General features: G+C 37.5%; 1 protein-coding gene across 2 annotated transcripts in view; it reads left to right on the plus strand.

Annotated features, from left to right (window-relative positions):
* LOC134540994 (brain tumor protein-like) overlaps positions 1-14,632 on the plus strand; it is a 66,338-nt gene extending 51,706 nt beyond the window's left edge. For both annotated transcript variants that reach the window (XM_063384105.1, XM_063384106.1), the window contains exon 3: positions 1,924-14,632. In XM_063384105.1, the coding sequence (XP_063240175.1) occupies positions 1,943-4,378 (2,436 nt within the window). In that variant the 5' untranslated portion in view covers positions 1,924-1,942 and the 3' untranslated portion in view covers positions 4,379-14,632. The remainder of the gene's footprint in view (positions 1-1,923) is intronic.
* The last annotated feature ends 2,095 nt before the right edge of the window (positions 14,633-16,727 follow it).

The following is a 16,727-nucleotide window of genomic DNA, read 5'->3' on the forward strand; positions in this document are numbered from 1 at the left end:
TGATTTATTTATTAGTAAGATATTTTAAATCTTATTAAACTCAGAATTTGAAAGTGACACTATCTACAAGAGATAGAAATGGCTAGCTTTTTACCATTTTTAAAAATTTGCCCAAATGGAGTGGAACATTATGGGAGCCCATATCCCATTGTCACAATTGTGCCATTGCCGCTATGGGTCTGCATTCGATAATATGCACAGGTTGCAGTTAATTTGTAAGGACGTGTTTTTTTTTTTTTTTTTTTTTTCTTGGCAGTTGGGGTATTGCCAGCTATTTACAGCCACTAGAATACTACTGAAACAAAAACATGACTAGGCATTCTTAAAATTTGGGCATGATGTTTCTATCCTGTATACAATATCCAATTATATTGAATATTTATATAATTGTGCATTTAATACCTACTGGTTTTCCGTGCAATTTAAGTTTAATATTATATTTGCACCGCAATATAGACCAAAAAGTAGCATTAGCCTATCCTTAAGTCACCTTATGCCCTGGTGCAACAACTGTCCCTTCTCTTGCCATGTAGATCCGTGCTGGCAGTTTTTTCCAAAATAATACAGTCTCATTTGCATTGAAAATTTGATGAGAATATTCTCAGTCTTCAACAAGGTTTGAAAATATTTTAACAAGCTCTTGTGCAGCGTCCTAGTTGGCGCTAGCAGATTCAGCAGTCAGTTTAATGCTATGTGATCAAGCTCAAGCCTTAAACATGTTGAACCAACTTTTACTTGCTTGGAACTGTGAAGTATCAGTAACTGCCTTGCCTGTGCATGGCTTCCAGTCTTCAAACAAACTGCTTGCTTTGCACTGAATCACTGAAAGGGACAAGGTTTTTTTTTTTATGTGGGCTCGAAACCCACTCTTCCAGTAATCACTCAATTTCGTTAATGCCTCTTTGATATAATAACTGACAAAACATTCAGCATTTTAATTTATTTTTTCCACCTTGTCCTTAACAATGACCAATACTGTTAACTTAAATTGTACACACGTCCCATGGCTGCATATGATTTACCACTTTCTGATCACCTTATAATCTCTAACTTTCTCTCTGTAGTATTAATGTTATGTGTCATGCTCTTTTTACTGATCATCACATTTTCATCCACTTTTTTTTTTTTTTTGCTTTCGATTCATATACATGTACTACTATTAAAAAACTAATACAAGAACATGTTTTCTCTGCTGTTTTTAATTTCAACAATAAGTCAACAAATTTTATCTTTAAGCATGGTCTACCAACCTAATAAATGTTTATTTTGCATTCATTAGTTTCCAGTGTCAGTTGATTGATTGTGCATAAATTTGTGGTTTGAAAGTTCAATTGTAGGTAGTAACATGTAATATATGGAAGTATGAATTGTACAAGATTCAAACGCATAAAAGTTGAGGTCAGCCAGAAATGAAAATCATGTTTCTTGCATTGTAACCTAAGCAAATTTACTGCAATTTTAACAAATTTGCAGTGATGTGTTACTGGACATTCTATAATTAGCTGTAGATGACTGTAAAGGCTCCATTATGAAAAGGGAATTGGTTTTTTTTAGAAATAACATTTGAATAACTTTGTATATTTTGTAACTGTTAATATCGATTTTAGTTTTTATTATGAATCTGAGTAATTATTTGTTGAATATATGCAGTAAATGAGATATAATATCAAGCCAGCCTTGCAGATGTTAACATTAAAGTTGTGACATTCTTTAGTACACTAGTATTTCAGTAGCTAAATGTAGCTAAAACTAAGCTTTTCTGGAATGAGAAATATCTAACTAAAGAGATAGCTGTATGTAGCTTAGGTGAACAAACAATAGTTGATTGATCTCTTAAGCATTCTGCAATTTATTAAATTATGTGTGTTGGTAAAATACTGCTGAATCAACAAGGTCTCAAAAATGATATATTTTTTTTTTCAGGAATGAGAGTTGATTGAAGATGGAATCTCCTGCGTTGTCGCTGGACTCATTGCCAAGAGCTAACTCATTTGGATCAGTGGTGGACCACGCGGAGCTGGACTCTACCTCCCCTCTGTCTCTGAACAGCTCCTCCCCTTCCAGCAGCCACGGACACGACGCGCTCAAGTGCACGGTGTGCGGCGAGACCCGTGCCAACGTGAAGTTGCTGTCTTGCTTCCACACGGTCTGTGTGTCGTGTCTGGACAAGCGCGGGGGCAGTCAGTTCTCTTGTCCCGCCTGCAAGGAAGAGACCGCCTGCAAGAAGGCAGCGGAGTTCCCCTGGTGCACCGGATGCAAGAGTCGCAGCACCGGCGCGGTCGCCCGCTGTTTTGACTGCGACAACTTCCTGTGTGCCAAGTGCATGATGGCGCACCAGTACATGCACTGCTTCGAGGGCCATCGAGTGCACTCTCTGGGAGACGCACAGCCGCAGAACGGCAAGGACGACACGAAGCCCGGCGGCGAGAAGGTGGTGGTGTGTTCGCGACACAAGGGGGAGCAGGTCAAGTACTTCTGTCGCTCTTGCAACGTCCCCATCTGCAAGGAGTGCACGGCCGATCACCCGAGCGGCATGCACGACTACGATCGCTTGAGCGACGTGGGACCCAAGCAGCTGGAAGTGATGATGCAGACGCTGCAGGAAACCCGCAGCAAGGCGACCGACATCCGCAACTCTCTGAAGAACTTGGAGCACACGTCCAGTCGACTGCAGGTACAGTACCACAAGGCTCAGAACGAGATCAACGAAACGTTCCAGTTCTACAGGTCCATGATTGAGGAGCGCAAGCAGGAGCTGCTGAAAGAGTTGGAGAGCGTGTTCTCGGCCAAACAGATCTCTCTGAACGTGGTGGGGCAGAAGGCCCAGGAGACCATGGAGAAGATTTACGGAACTTGCGATTTTTTTGAACGAATCATAAAACATACCAGTATGGTCGAAACTTTGATGTGCAAAAGACTTTTTGACACAAAACTACAAGCATTCATGAACTATAATCCTGAATCAAGTTTGCAGGCTGGTTGTGACCTGGAGTTTGTGTCCAACTACCAGGCAATACAGGTGGGTGTGCGCAACACGTTTGGTTATGTTCGCTCGTCCAGCTCGGAGCTCCAAGTGGGGCCGAGCAAGCAGCCGCCTATCGCTCGCCCGGTCAACAGTTCGGTTCATCTGAATGGAAGTTCCATCGGTCTGAACGGTACTGCATTGCACGGTTCTGTGAATGGAACTGGTTTGAATGGGGGGTGTGTTAACGGCGGTGGTTTGAACGGTGTCTTGGAAAGACCTTACTCCAATGGGTTGCTCTCATCATCAAGCACCTCCTCATCTCCATTTGAATCAAACATAATATCCAAGAGATTCAGTAGTGCCAACAGTTTAGGACCATTTTCTACCGCAGTTAGCGATTTAAGCCTGAATGGCATGAACCCATACGAGAAGTGGTCAAATGGTGGTGGTGAGAGCATTTTCCAGAATGGAAGTGGAGATCACTACAGTTTCTCATCCAGCACCACTGCAGACTCCATGCTGGACCTGACTTCCAAATTGATGTCCACTGCCATTTTCCCACCCAAGTCGCAGATCAAGCGGCAGAAGATGATATACCACTGCAAGTTTGGAGAGTTTGGCGTGATGGAGGGGCAGTTCACAGAGCCCAGCGGCGTTGCCGTCAATGCCCAGAATGACATCATAGTGGCAGACACCAATAACCACCGCATTCAAATATTTGACAAAGAGGGTCGCTTCAAGTTTCAGTTTGGAGAATGTGGCAAGCGTGATGGACAACTGCTGTACCCCAATCGAGTGGCAGTTGTTCGCACTTCTGGTGACATCATCGTGACAGAGAGATCACCCACGCATCAGATTCAAATATACAATCAGTATGGGCAGTTTGTCCGAAAGTTTGGAGCCAATATTCTTCAGCATCCACGAGGTGTAACTGTCGACAGCAAAGGGCGGATTGTTGTGGTTGAATGCAAAGTTATGCGTGTAATTATCTTCGATCAATCTGGAAATGTGTTGCAAAAGTTTGGGTGTTCCAAGCATCTCGAATTCCCAAATGGAGTTGTTGTTAATGACAAACAAGAAATTTTTATCAGTGACAATAGGGCTCATTGCGTCAAAGTTTTCAACTATGAAGGTACCTACTTGCGTCAGATAGGAGGTGAAGGCATAACCAACTATCCCATAGGTGTGGGCATAAACTCCGCTGGCGAAATTCTTATCGCAGATAATCACAATAATTTCAATTTGACTATTTTCACCCAAGACGGTCAGCTTGTGTCAGCATTGGAATCCAAGGTTAAGCACGCTCAATGTTTTGACGTAGCATTGATGGATGATGGCTCCGTTGTTCTGGCAAGCAAGGACTACCGTCTGTACATCTATCGCTACGTCCAGGTACCCCCAATCGGGCTGTAGACTGTCCACGAACACATATCCCGCTCTAAACGTATTTGTTGTTATTTAACAACAGACTGATCATTTGTTTACTTATTGTAATAATAGTCGGAGGATTAATATTGTTGCAACTCTCTTCAACACTCAGCGACTAGCCATCTTCACGTTCTGAAGGAATCGTGTTTGACTTCATCTTTACTATTGCCACTTCCACTGTTTCAATCAACTGACTGTCTCTTATGTCATCAATTGTGGTAATAAAGGTGGCTAGGCTAGTTTTGTAACGGTTAGATGTGAAAGAGTTTGAGTGCTTGCAAATGTTTTCTTCACTATTCGTATGTTTTTTTTAATATATGTGTAGCATAATTGATATGCTCCAGTAGGAGTCTGTCGTTTTGACCAATTCTTGAAGAATCTGTAAGAACCACAGGGAATTCACATCAATGTAGATGCAAGTGATTTTATTAGTGAAACAGTTTTGGTGCCTGGGCCATGTTTTCTAGTTTTAAAAGAAAGTCAGTGAAACAATTTCTTGAATCACCACCTTTTTCTTGATATGATCTATTTTACTATGCACATTTTGGGATGTTGTATATTGTATCCTAGTCTGATACAATCCACACATGTTGCCAAACAAAAAAAAACTTTTATATACAGAACTCCAAAGACGATTTTGATTTTTGTTTACCAAGCTGTTAGTTGACAGTTTCTTTTGTTATACTGTTTATCAGAATAGTATCGAAACATCCTAGTCAAACTCTTCTATGCCTTCGTAACTACCAGTTTTTGTACTAGGGTAGCAAGAACTTGGTCACATTTTTTTCCACCTGCACAGTAACATTTAAGTTATACATTTGATATCTTATTGTTTTATGTGTCTTTGTTTTTGTTGTAAAGCTATGGTGATATTTATTTCCATTGCCTGGTTATGTGAAAAACAACAGTACTCTGCTTAATCAAACTGAGTAATTTTTTAAATTTGCTAAAATGTTTTGTGTTAAGAGCAATAACAGTGTTTATATGATTGACTTATTGCATTTAATGTTTTTTTTTTTTTATGGTAGGTGTGCTGTGTTTACGTAACAACAGTATTTGATTTCTGTTGTAGGTAGATTTTTAAAGAAAGAAAGAAAGCTAGCTTCACTAAGCAGTTTTGTGGATGTATTTAATTTTTTTTCAGGTGGACTGTTTAGTGAATGTTTTATCAATAAGGACAAGAGAATTTGATCAAAATGTTATTTTTGCATTTTACCATTTACAATATGACTGATTTCTTGGTCATGTTTTTATACATTGCCATGTTCCTAAACACTTTTGTACATTTGTGTTCATAGGTGTTTTTTCTTCTAATTTTCAGGTCGTCAACCACGTTGTTTATCCCTGCTTTAATTCCTTCTCTTGTTCTTGATATATCATAGCAAATATATTTTGAGAAATTTACTATCAGTTGAGCAAATTCCAGTGGTATGGATTTTTATATTGTTTTTAAATATGTATTAATATTTATTCTTCTCTAATTTATTGCAATCGGTTGTTATTTTTAAATGCAGGCATCCTAAGATGTTTATGCCAGAGTTTAAGGCTTGTTGCATGCTTCAAGCAATGGCTAATTGTAAGATATATCATCGTGAAAACTATGGTTATGTTGACTAGTTTGCATGTGAATATGATAAAAGAAGACTATTTAATTGCCATTGATTGCCTTTCAAGCTGAAATTATAACTTTTTTTTATCTATCTGTTTTTAGAAACTAATCATTTTGTTGAATTTTATTGAAAGAAAATGTGTACAGTTACTTTGTTTTATGTTAATTTTGTTGGAAATGTTTTTATTGATAAGATTGTTTTTTTACTCTTAAGTTATTGTAATTTGTTTTTATTTAGAGGTAACATAGTAGCAGAGGTGGTGTGTGTTACTGACGTATCAGACCATTGCCACTCTGTGACCAAACATTTGTACTGGGTTTGCAGCCACGCCCGTGGGAGCACTAGCTTTATGTACTACTGTGTGGGCCAGAGATAGTTTGTTTTCTTGTGTATTTGTAGTTAATGTTGATTATAACAACTCGAGTACAAACTTTGGTAAGTGGAAAGTGTTTTTAATGTCTCTCTTTACTTAGATAGTAACATGGGCAAGACTGATTGGAGACTGATTGAAGTAGAAAAGGAAGGAGAAAAATCTTTCCTTTAATTTTTAAAGTTGCAGAAGTGTCACATGATTATTAAAAAAAAAAAAATACTTTATTAAAAGGAAATAAAACATGGAACTTTCAGTACATAGCCCAGGTTGGAAGATGAATTTTTTCTAAGAAACCTTCCTAAATCGTCTCTGTTTACAGATGTTGTCAATCAAGTCAATTAATTTAGGGAACATGCAATGCAGTAGGTGTTATATATGCATATACATAACGTAGTTTTTTCCTGCTTTTGTATGTGAAGTGCTTTGTAATGGTAGTTGGTAGGAGCTGCTTTTTGCGTATCTCGTCTTGTCCACTTTGTAGCGTCAACCAACATGATACAGTGTCGGACGGTGTTGCGCGCGGTAAGAGATCCGTCGATACATTTGCCACCCGAGAGGGAGATGTAGTTCTTGTTACTCATTATTGGTGCATTTTGCTCATGTTGTTGTGCGAGTCTGAAGCCAAACACCAAGGTGCACTGCGCGCCCGTTATAAAAGTGAGCACCAATCGACCCCGTTTAATTTGCCACCTGAGGTGCGTGTCCCGGGTCCCAGTTGTCGGGAGCTTCGTCGTGCCGTCGCGCCGTCGCGCCGGACCCGGCTGGTGCATCCTCGGCAGTCCTCACACAACAGACTGTGATCGTTCGAATTGCCTTCCCTCTGTTCATCCAGCTCAGCATCTTGTTTGTTTGTCAACAAAAAAATTGTGTCCTATTGAAAATTTTATAAGGTTGTAATGTCCGAAATAAATGGATGGATTCACTCATTAACTAGTTCACAATTACTGGTAAGTGATAACGTGTCGTAGGTCGGTTCGTTCGTTTGGGCGTGCTCTCTTTTGAAATGCGGCATATTCGTAGCAGCATTGTTTTCTGCATGGTTTTTCTGATCTTTGTTTGTCTGGAGGAGTGCAGCGTCCGTGCCCCGCCGCGGTCGTCACCGTTGATTTCAAGTTTTAAATTTTCCATTGTGAATCAAAAAATCATAGTTATAATGGTATTTTTATAAGTCTAAATTATTGACTCAAGGTGTTTTTATCGCACAAATGAGAGATGAAAACTTTGTGATCATTGTGTACCGTTGTTCTGCCTCCCTGATGCACTCAGCCTTGTCAACCTAACCTCTTGTGTCATGTCATTGTATTATTATTATTAAATACTAAGTAATTGTTTATAAACATTGTATTTTTATGTGGGCCTACTTCAAGCTCACCAGTGTTTCAGTCCTTTGCCAATAACTGTATTTTTATGGAATTCATTAAGCTTTGAGAAAATATTGTCTTGTTGTCATTGTTGTCTTAGTGTATTTAATAAATTAAATTTTAACAAGGTGATGATGGAAATGCTTGGAAGAATTTTCGTAGCTTGAGAACTTCCAAGCGATGGACGTACTTGAATGTACTTATCATTGTACTTAAGTGTTCAGTTTGTGTGTTGGCTTGAAGACGTTCAGTCGTGTAGTGCAAGGAGCATTCTACTCTAGTAGTTTAGGCCTATTGTGTCCGTTTGGATTTTTGTATGCCATTATTATTTCTTGTGAGAGAAGCAGAGTAATTTTTTCTACAATATAACATTTAGATTTGTGAATTTTTTATATTTATTAAAGCAGTATGACTGTATGTGCAGTTGCCTTGGTTAAGTAATAACATGTTAGCATAATTGCTAGCTAATTGTACAAGGCATCTTACCCATCAGGTTTTATTTCGTTTGAAGTCATTCTCCGTTGGAATGTGTTATTAAGAAGTAATGTAATGTGAAGATATCGGTGTTGCAGTGTAAAATATGGTCTTGTACTTTTCTAGTCCGCCTACTTAGTGTGTTTTGTTGCTGTGTGTCCCGCTGCACAATGGGACAGCCGATGGGACGGCCGGGGTGCAGGCTCTGCTGTCCGACCGTGAGCTGGGCAATGTTATCGTCAGTTTTGTCATATTTAGTAGTGGTGTAGCTGTAATTGAATATTTGTTGGCAGCTTTTGTATTCTTTTGTCTTAAAGAGGAGGTTATTTTAACTCATTGCATTTATAGTTCATAATTTTTAGTTGTTGCTAATTTTATACACATTTATATATAAAAAGTATTATCATTCCTGTTTTGAAAGAAATATATTTCTGTGCAAACTATAGCTGCCATTTGTAAGTAAAGTGTAATTTAGTAGAGCTTAATTAAAATAATGATAGTAGCAGAAGTAGTGTGTGTAGGAGTGATGTTAATGATAATGTGTGGAGCGAAGAACATCGTCGTCATAGGAGCTCCGAAGTGTCGCGGCGAACAAGGGTCAGCTTTCAGCACATGCTTACTTTAAGCCACTTCTTTGTTAACAAAGTGCCCCGAAGTCGGAGCCATCATTTAATACTCAGTCCAAAAGTAACAAACACATCTTTGCTGATTCACGTAACAGTTTCCCAAAGAGACAGATACACTGGTTGTTGTTAACTGGAGTCTATAATCTGTTTTGTACTAGTTGATGTGAGTGTTGTGTTGTTATGGTGACATATCCCGTAGCTGTCCCGTGTCCACAGTAGCAGCAATATCGTGTAATGGTGGTCCACCCTGCTCTAGGCCTACTTCTAAACAACTTAAGACTGATGGTGTGTCGTAGGGTGTAGCTGGCATCGGGGACCTCCCGGCCGGAGGGGGGGGGGGGGGGGTCGGTTGGGCGTGATGGCCCGGCCGCGCTGGGGTGGTTCTGTCGCTTCTTCATCTGTCTCTTTCCGGTCCGGCTCGTTTGTGACGTGTCTGTTGTCGATGACTTCGCTACTCCCTGAAGCAGTGTTGTTGATATTAGATCCCACGGCCAACTGTTTTTTCTCCCAAAGTAGCCTTAAAAAAAAATAAAATCATTTTGAAATTGAAGTTGGATTGTTGCTCGTCAGTTCAGTCTCTCGTTCGGTCGTGACGAGCACAGGGAAACTCTCCAAGTTGTTAATGTGTTTGTAAATGTCATACATGCTAAATTGTTGAAATGTAACTTTTCCTACTAACTAAAGCCTTACACACTTTTTGTTTCCTTTCAGAATGAAAATATTATTCTTGAGGTGAATCGCTGCTTACGAGTAGTTCAACATGTATGTTAACTGCCAGGTCGTAATTTAAGAATGTACATTGTCAAAAATTAAGGAAATTCTTGTACTTGTTTCTACTCATAGTGATCCTGCTGTTGTTAATTAATGCAGAAAAAAGTAAAAATATGAATGATCTCATGTTTTTTTTTATTTTGTGGAATTCCGTACTAGTGCAAGTTTTTTGGCATGAAATGTGTAGTGTGCCAGTAACCAATGTTTTGCAATAAGTGGATTGCGTGGAAATTGACAGAAGTGTGAAAACTGTTGCATATGCAGAATGATCCATTTTTTTTTTAAGCGGAAATTAAAAATACTTTGTTTTGAATACATTTTGGTTTTCACCCAACCCTGCATTTGGATATGCACCTTTTTTTTTTTTTTTATAGTAAAGCACAAGTGTAGTTCTCATTGATTATTATGTTTGTATAATCTGCATCAACACTTCAAATGTACTTTTATTCTGTTCAGTTTTCCTTCTTTTTAGTTACTATTTATTCATTTTTCATTTCTGGCCAGGAAAAAAAAAAATTTCTTTGACTGCAATGCACATGTAATAGCTATTTGGCTTGTAAAGGCATAAATTGGGAAGTACATTTGGATATACCATAGTAATTGAAGTTTGTTAATTATTCTTTTTGTGTAAGAAAATTTTTGTCCAAGCCTTTTTATTTTATTTACATTTCTGTTCATTTGGTGTTTTGGTATGAATGTTTTTTCAGTATTAATAATTAACAAAAACCAAAGTTTTCAAATTTATCACTTGAACAATGATTTACCCGTTGGAAAACCATACATTTTTTAACTGATAACCAGAACATGTGGGTTTTGATAGTTATTTAAAGCTTCAATGACACATTCGCAGGAATAGGGAGTCGAATTGCAAGGCGAGTGACGAGGTAAATGTATAGTTGGTTCACTCGATGTCTCGCAGTTCGCCCAGAGCGGTTGGTTGGAACAAGTCGGAGGCCGGACGAGGTTAACGAATAGCAAACTCAGTGTTTACATAGTCACTGTTGAGTTCGTAACGAGAGCTCTGAGAACCCGTGTTTGTTTTTTTATTATTATATTTTGAAAAATGGAATGGAGTAATTCTCAAGAGTTTGAATTTTGAAACTGTATGATAGTTTGGAAGTAGTTGTTAGCTAGTGCTTGGCCAGTGTCGTCACAACCACGTTGCCCCTCTTCTCGACTCTGAGACCTGAACACTCGCGAATGTGAACAGTCTTTGCGTTAGAGGAAGAACACGCGAAGGCCAGTCACTAGTGGCAAGTAGAATATGTAAATGCAGTATAAAAGTTTTAGTGCTGTAGAAAAAAATTTTAATGCATTCATTTTGAAGAAATAAAATTAACCATTTACTTCAAAGTTCGGTTTTCATATTTTCAAAGCTGTTGCCTAAATTTAGTATCATGTTATCAAAAAAAAAAATTTTTGTAATATTAGTATTAACAGTATTAGTTGTGTTGTACACTATCTGTTATCAACTTAGCGCCAAAATTCAAATCATTGCAATTTAGTTAGCTTTGGAGCTAGAAACTTCAATGAAAAAGTTTCTTGTGAAAAGTCCTAAAATAGTAGGCTATGCAAAAATTGTCTTGTGACTCGAACCTAAATGATTTGGATCGCAGAGATACGGATGACCTTCAGTCCGACTATGACTGCATGCCTCGTGACATCTCGACGTCCTCCCACAGCCCTTGGGTGGTGCGAATGATTGCATCAGTGGAAAGTTGGTTTGTTCCGTGAAGGAATTGCCAGATCAGCAGCCTATGTTTGTAGAACTGTCGATAGTGCTGGGTGGCCTGTGTGCTGGTTCTCTGGTTGAAAGCAGTATTCAGCTTTGATGTGGACTGGTGTGTGAAGAAGGTACTGATGACAATCGCTGTGCATTAATAAACGTGTCATGGCAAACAGGCCTGCCATTCATGGTAGGTATCACAGAATGTCTCTTTCCACGCTTTTCTGATAAGTGTTTTTAGCAGTAAAATCAGCAAACATGAAAAATGTAATCTCGACTGAATTGTTTTGCATTCAGGAACGTTAACGTTGTTGTCCTAGATGCATATATAATATTCACATAAGTTTGTGGATCACTTTATTTGTATGTAGCTTATATTTGTGTTGCCTGTGCAAGGATAAAGGCTGTTATCAGTGTTCTGTCAGTGTGTCTTTTGTGTGTCAGCTCTGTGTTGTTTAAATTACTTCTGGCATAAATTCATTCACAGAGCTAGGGCTGAAAAGTTAAGTTTTTTCCCCCTAAAACAGTTAGAAATGTAACTAAGTTATTTACTCTATTGCTAAAATAAGACATATTATGTTTGACAAAACTTACTCTTTACTTCAATCTTATTGAATAGCCATATTTTTTTTTTGTAGTGTTTATTTTCAGCAAGTACTCCAAATCTAAATGCTTTGTTAATGTTTGTTGTATACTCTCGTGAAAACAACTTTTAAATTTGTAACGAGCTCTCATATGCGTTTTGTTTCGTGTGAATTGGTAAAATCAATTGGAAGTTTGATTTTTTTTTACTCGTATGACATCAGCACACTTATTCCAGTTGCTTGTTTGCATGTATGCCTATCTGGTGCTGTGTATCCGAACAGTAATTTGAAAGGTGGGACAGCTAAGGCCCTGTACAGTAATACAAAAAGGTTAAAACCTTGAATCCTTTCAACAGGGTCACTTTGTGACACAGGAGTAGATCTTGGCTTAATACAACACTATTTGCAACACTCCGCAATTAGTGATAGAAATATAATAGTTTGACGTGAATACCAACTAAAATCAGCTCACTGTGTTTCCTACATTCCATGATAATCAGGTGGCTCTTAATGTGCACTTAATGCCCTTGGTGCAGGAAAAATATGACATTTGAAAAAGTTCTACATTATATAAAATGATAAACTATCAGAAAACTAATTTAATTGTAGGCCAAGCGACACAGTAAGCTTTGATATTTGGTGACTAGGCAACTGCCACACATTGCTAGTTTCTATATTTGTATTTTAGATAGCCACGCATCTATATTGCACATTGCCTTTACTATACCATCAGTCACATTCACAAATTTATGTATAAATTCTTCTCAAGCATAAACTAGTACCAAATCTCAATACAGTTCTCTAAAAGACCTTCAATAATCACAAAAACTGCGTTATCACATAAGGTAGGGCAAATCCCACTCCATTGGATACGAACGAAAGTCTCTGGGGAAGTTGCATGGACCGCATTGTTAAGTGTATTTAACATTGTGAAAATATAAATAATTACACTTTGAATGTAACAGCTTTGCAGGGAATCTTCACTTGGTCTCACTACAGACATACTGCAGTCATAACTTCTGAGGAACATTTTGTAGTAATCATCCTAATACGAATATGCTTAAGGCATTTCTGGGATATTTTAGGCAGCATAGAAGTGCTGCTTGCATGATAGAGAAAATTTGAGTTATTCAACTCAACAAGCATATCAGCCACTCGACAAAAGCTTGGAATATGTGAATTGTTTTGTGTTGTTATTGCCAAACTTAGTTTTCTTGGCATTAGTATTTCCACTAAAATGTTGCAATTTAGTCTTCCTGGTTGTCTGCTCTTCATTATGGTTCTACCAACCACCAACTCAATCCTCTCAAAGTCGCTGTTTCTTCCACGTCTGCCTGTTCATTCGGCGCACGTAAGCTGCAGTGTCTGCTAAGCACCTCATTGGTTTGAAACAGAAGTTCTGTGCTGCTACAGTAGTATTTCTGATATAACGTCAGGTTTTTTTTCCCCCCCATGTTTGAGAATAGCTGTAAAGTTTGCTAGTGAAAATGGGGAATTTAAATGGGAAAGCTTGGTTCTCTACCGTAAACCAAAACAAAATTTATTTATTTTATTGTTTCATTATATTTTTGTTTGGAAGGTTCCCTGTCTGCAGTAGCTTGGAGGAGTCCGGCCTCATTGGTGTCGGGATTCAAATAAATTTTGCTCAAATATTTTCATAAGAACTCTAAACCTGCTCTCCAACATGCCATTTTTGTATCAAAATATATATTTTTGTTACACGTAATATTCCTATATATATACTGTACAATCATTGCAAAGTGATGCCCGGTTACTTCAACTCCTCTGTTAATATGCTCCTAATTCTAAAAACTTGAATGTATGTATTCAACCATATTTATGTATAAAAATCTTGGCAGGATTTCTCCTAAAATGTTTTACATCTGCAGTTGTGCTGCACATTTTCAAACCATGCTGGGTTCCATGTTGTTTTCGCAGACTTATTGGGAACATAGTTTTTTACAATATTGCCAGCTGTTTTAGACAATCATGCTAGTGACCATTTTTTAAAAAAAGAATTAAGTGTTGAAGCATTTATCCTTGCACAGCTCGGCAAGCGTTCGTGTGTAACTGAAGCGTCGCACTTGGCATGGTCCAAGAGTGCGGCTCACATTCCAAACATGCTGTTGAAACCTGTTGCCCCTCTTTTATAAATATTTCTGAATTTGTATGTTGTATCAAAAAACTAAAATAAACTTAAAAAAAAAAAAAAAACATTTAAATATTAAAGTACCGTTGCAGAGATAAAAGTGCATATGTTTAGTTTTGTAATTCACTATTAAAGGGATGAAAAAAAATACAAATTGTTCAGCAGTAGTTTTGTCTAATATTTCCTATTCTTTGAGTTTTTTGTTATGTTATGTTGTCAGAAAAAGTTTCTATTTTTCCATAGAAAGTTTTTCTTGTTGAACTAAGTGTGCCTAGTCATAGAAGTTAAATGAAAATTTGAGAAACATAATATACCATCTGTAACACTCAAGACCCATTATTGGTTTCTGGGTGGGGGCCTGTTATATCTGTATTTTAGAGTATTTGGAAGTAAGATACTATTGAATTTAAAGAACCAAGTGTGTACTAAGTGGTATTGAAGATGTAAGTCTCAAGTGGTTGTATGCATGGAAACTTGTATTGATAATTATTGAATGTTCAATTTTTTTAGAAGAAATATCTGTTGTATACAAGTTGTGGTTATTAAAATATTCACAAAAACTCAAGCTTGATGATTTGAATTTAAGCTGAAGTAACGACATCCTTTAGTCCACAGTCTCTAAGGTCGAGCAAAAAAAAAATGCTTGTGTTATTTAATTTTGTTAATTTTATTTTGGTTTTATCTTTTTTAATATATAACTAAAAAAATAAGTTATAATGTAATATTAAAGCATATTTTTTACCATTGTTTTATAGAATTTGTTTAAGTGTGTAAAAACAAAATATTTTGATTGCTTAAGACATTTGTAGTGCATATGTAGAAATAAACTTAACATAATGTTTTGAATAAAATACTAGCTGTCAATGTTTTGTGCTTAAATGGAAGCTTGCCTTGACTAAATTTTCATTTAAATGTTGTTTCATATTAAAATAGTCTCCGATTCGTAATGTAAATAAGGAATGAAGTGGCTTTCCTATAAGCTCAAAACACTACACACGAGATACAGTGGCATACATGAGCTGGGAACATCACTCATGACCTGGCAACAGATTACAAGATTGCACTCGTGTTTGGAGTGGCATTCTCACGTGCTGGGAATAACACATTGCACCTATAACTTGTAGAGCCATGTTTACGAGCTGTCAGAACTTTCAAGATCTAGCATCTTGTCTACGAGCTAGCAGTACTTAAAAAAAAAGCTTGATCAAGTTAAACTGAACCTAAGATGAATAAAAAAAAAAATTAAATTAGTATAAGTAGTATATTTTGTATAAAAAAATCAGATGTGATTCAGATATTGTGAATAAAAAACTAATTTAACTTATAGGACATTAATAAATTAAAGGTGTAAAGATTATGTATGATGTAGTCATACTTTTATTACTTAATATTTTTATTCACTTAAAAAATATTTTTTAAACTGTATGTCTAAAGTGAGCCATTACCGGGCTATACAAATGTACTTGCGAATGTCTAGTGTGTGGTATTATGGGGGTAGTGAGATGCATGTACACTATTTCATTGTCCTTTTGGCTAGCATGCATAAAGGATTGAATTGTTGGCAAATGTAAGCTATGCTGTCTAACATGCCATGACACAAGAAATACATATTCAAATGATTGATGAGAATGGTATGATCAGCATAAAGGGGAGGGGGGGTGTTTCCAGTCATCAGGATAGCCTTGCAGGATACATATCCTCATTGACACTCGGCTCAGAGCAACATATGCCACATGTTATACTTGTGGACAGTGGTGCGAGATGGGTGTGTCAAAGAATCGCACTTAAACATAAATAGGCCAAATACTCCATGTAGTCAGAGTTAAGAGTAGAGTTTGAATAATGCAGTTAATACTGGGAACTTGGCGTTTCACTTGAATGTATACAACATCCACACACCACCAAAACATGAACAATATATCAGTAGTACCATTTGCTCTTTAATCGTGTTTCACAGTAACACATTAGTTTTATTGCAAGTAATATATGATCAATTATGTTTTAAAACAAGACTTCATGTAGTACACATGTTTTGGAGTTATGCTTTTATGACTAAATGAGATGAACTCATTACTTCCCAAAAGCTACAGGTAAAATTTTCATCTTCTTCAAAGACAGTGAATGTGTTGGGTAGAGCTTAACATCACGTCGACATGGGATCGTTGAAAGTTGATGATTGGTGATGAGAATGAAGTATTAATGGATTGAACAGGTAGGGGATAAGGTGCACTCTAATAACCCACTTGTTCACAGGACAATATTCCGGAGTTGACCCTGCCGGGGTTGAAGCCCAAAACCCTTTGAAGGGAGGCGAGCACTTGAAACGTTGGCAGACTTGAGGTCAGCACTTCACACTACAAGCGGTGGTAATGTGTATACGGTTAGAGGTATGCTTATTGTGGATCCTCGGCCCTCAAAGTGAAAGTGAACCAACGACATTGAATTAGAAAAAATGCCAGAGAGTTGAAGTGAAGGTGACATATTCCAAATCCTAAAGTTATTATGCATGAACATAAACTGAACAGGGAGTTTCAGCCCTTAGTTCCCACGCTCCTGACAAGCTCAAGCCTGTGCAAAATAAACACAACATAATTATTACACAAGAAAACTATGGTTATTTTGCAGTTAATAAGGTGTCATGATATACAGTGTAACCAGCA

Source organism: Bacillus rossius, chromosome 17 (genome assembly GCF_032445375.1).
Source record: "Bacillus rossius redtenbacheri isolate Brsri chromosome 17, Brsri_v3, whole genome shotgun sequence".
NCBI classification, from domain to species: Eukaryota; Metazoa; Arthropoda; class Insecta; order Phasmatodea; family Bacillidae; genus Bacillus; species Bacillus rossius.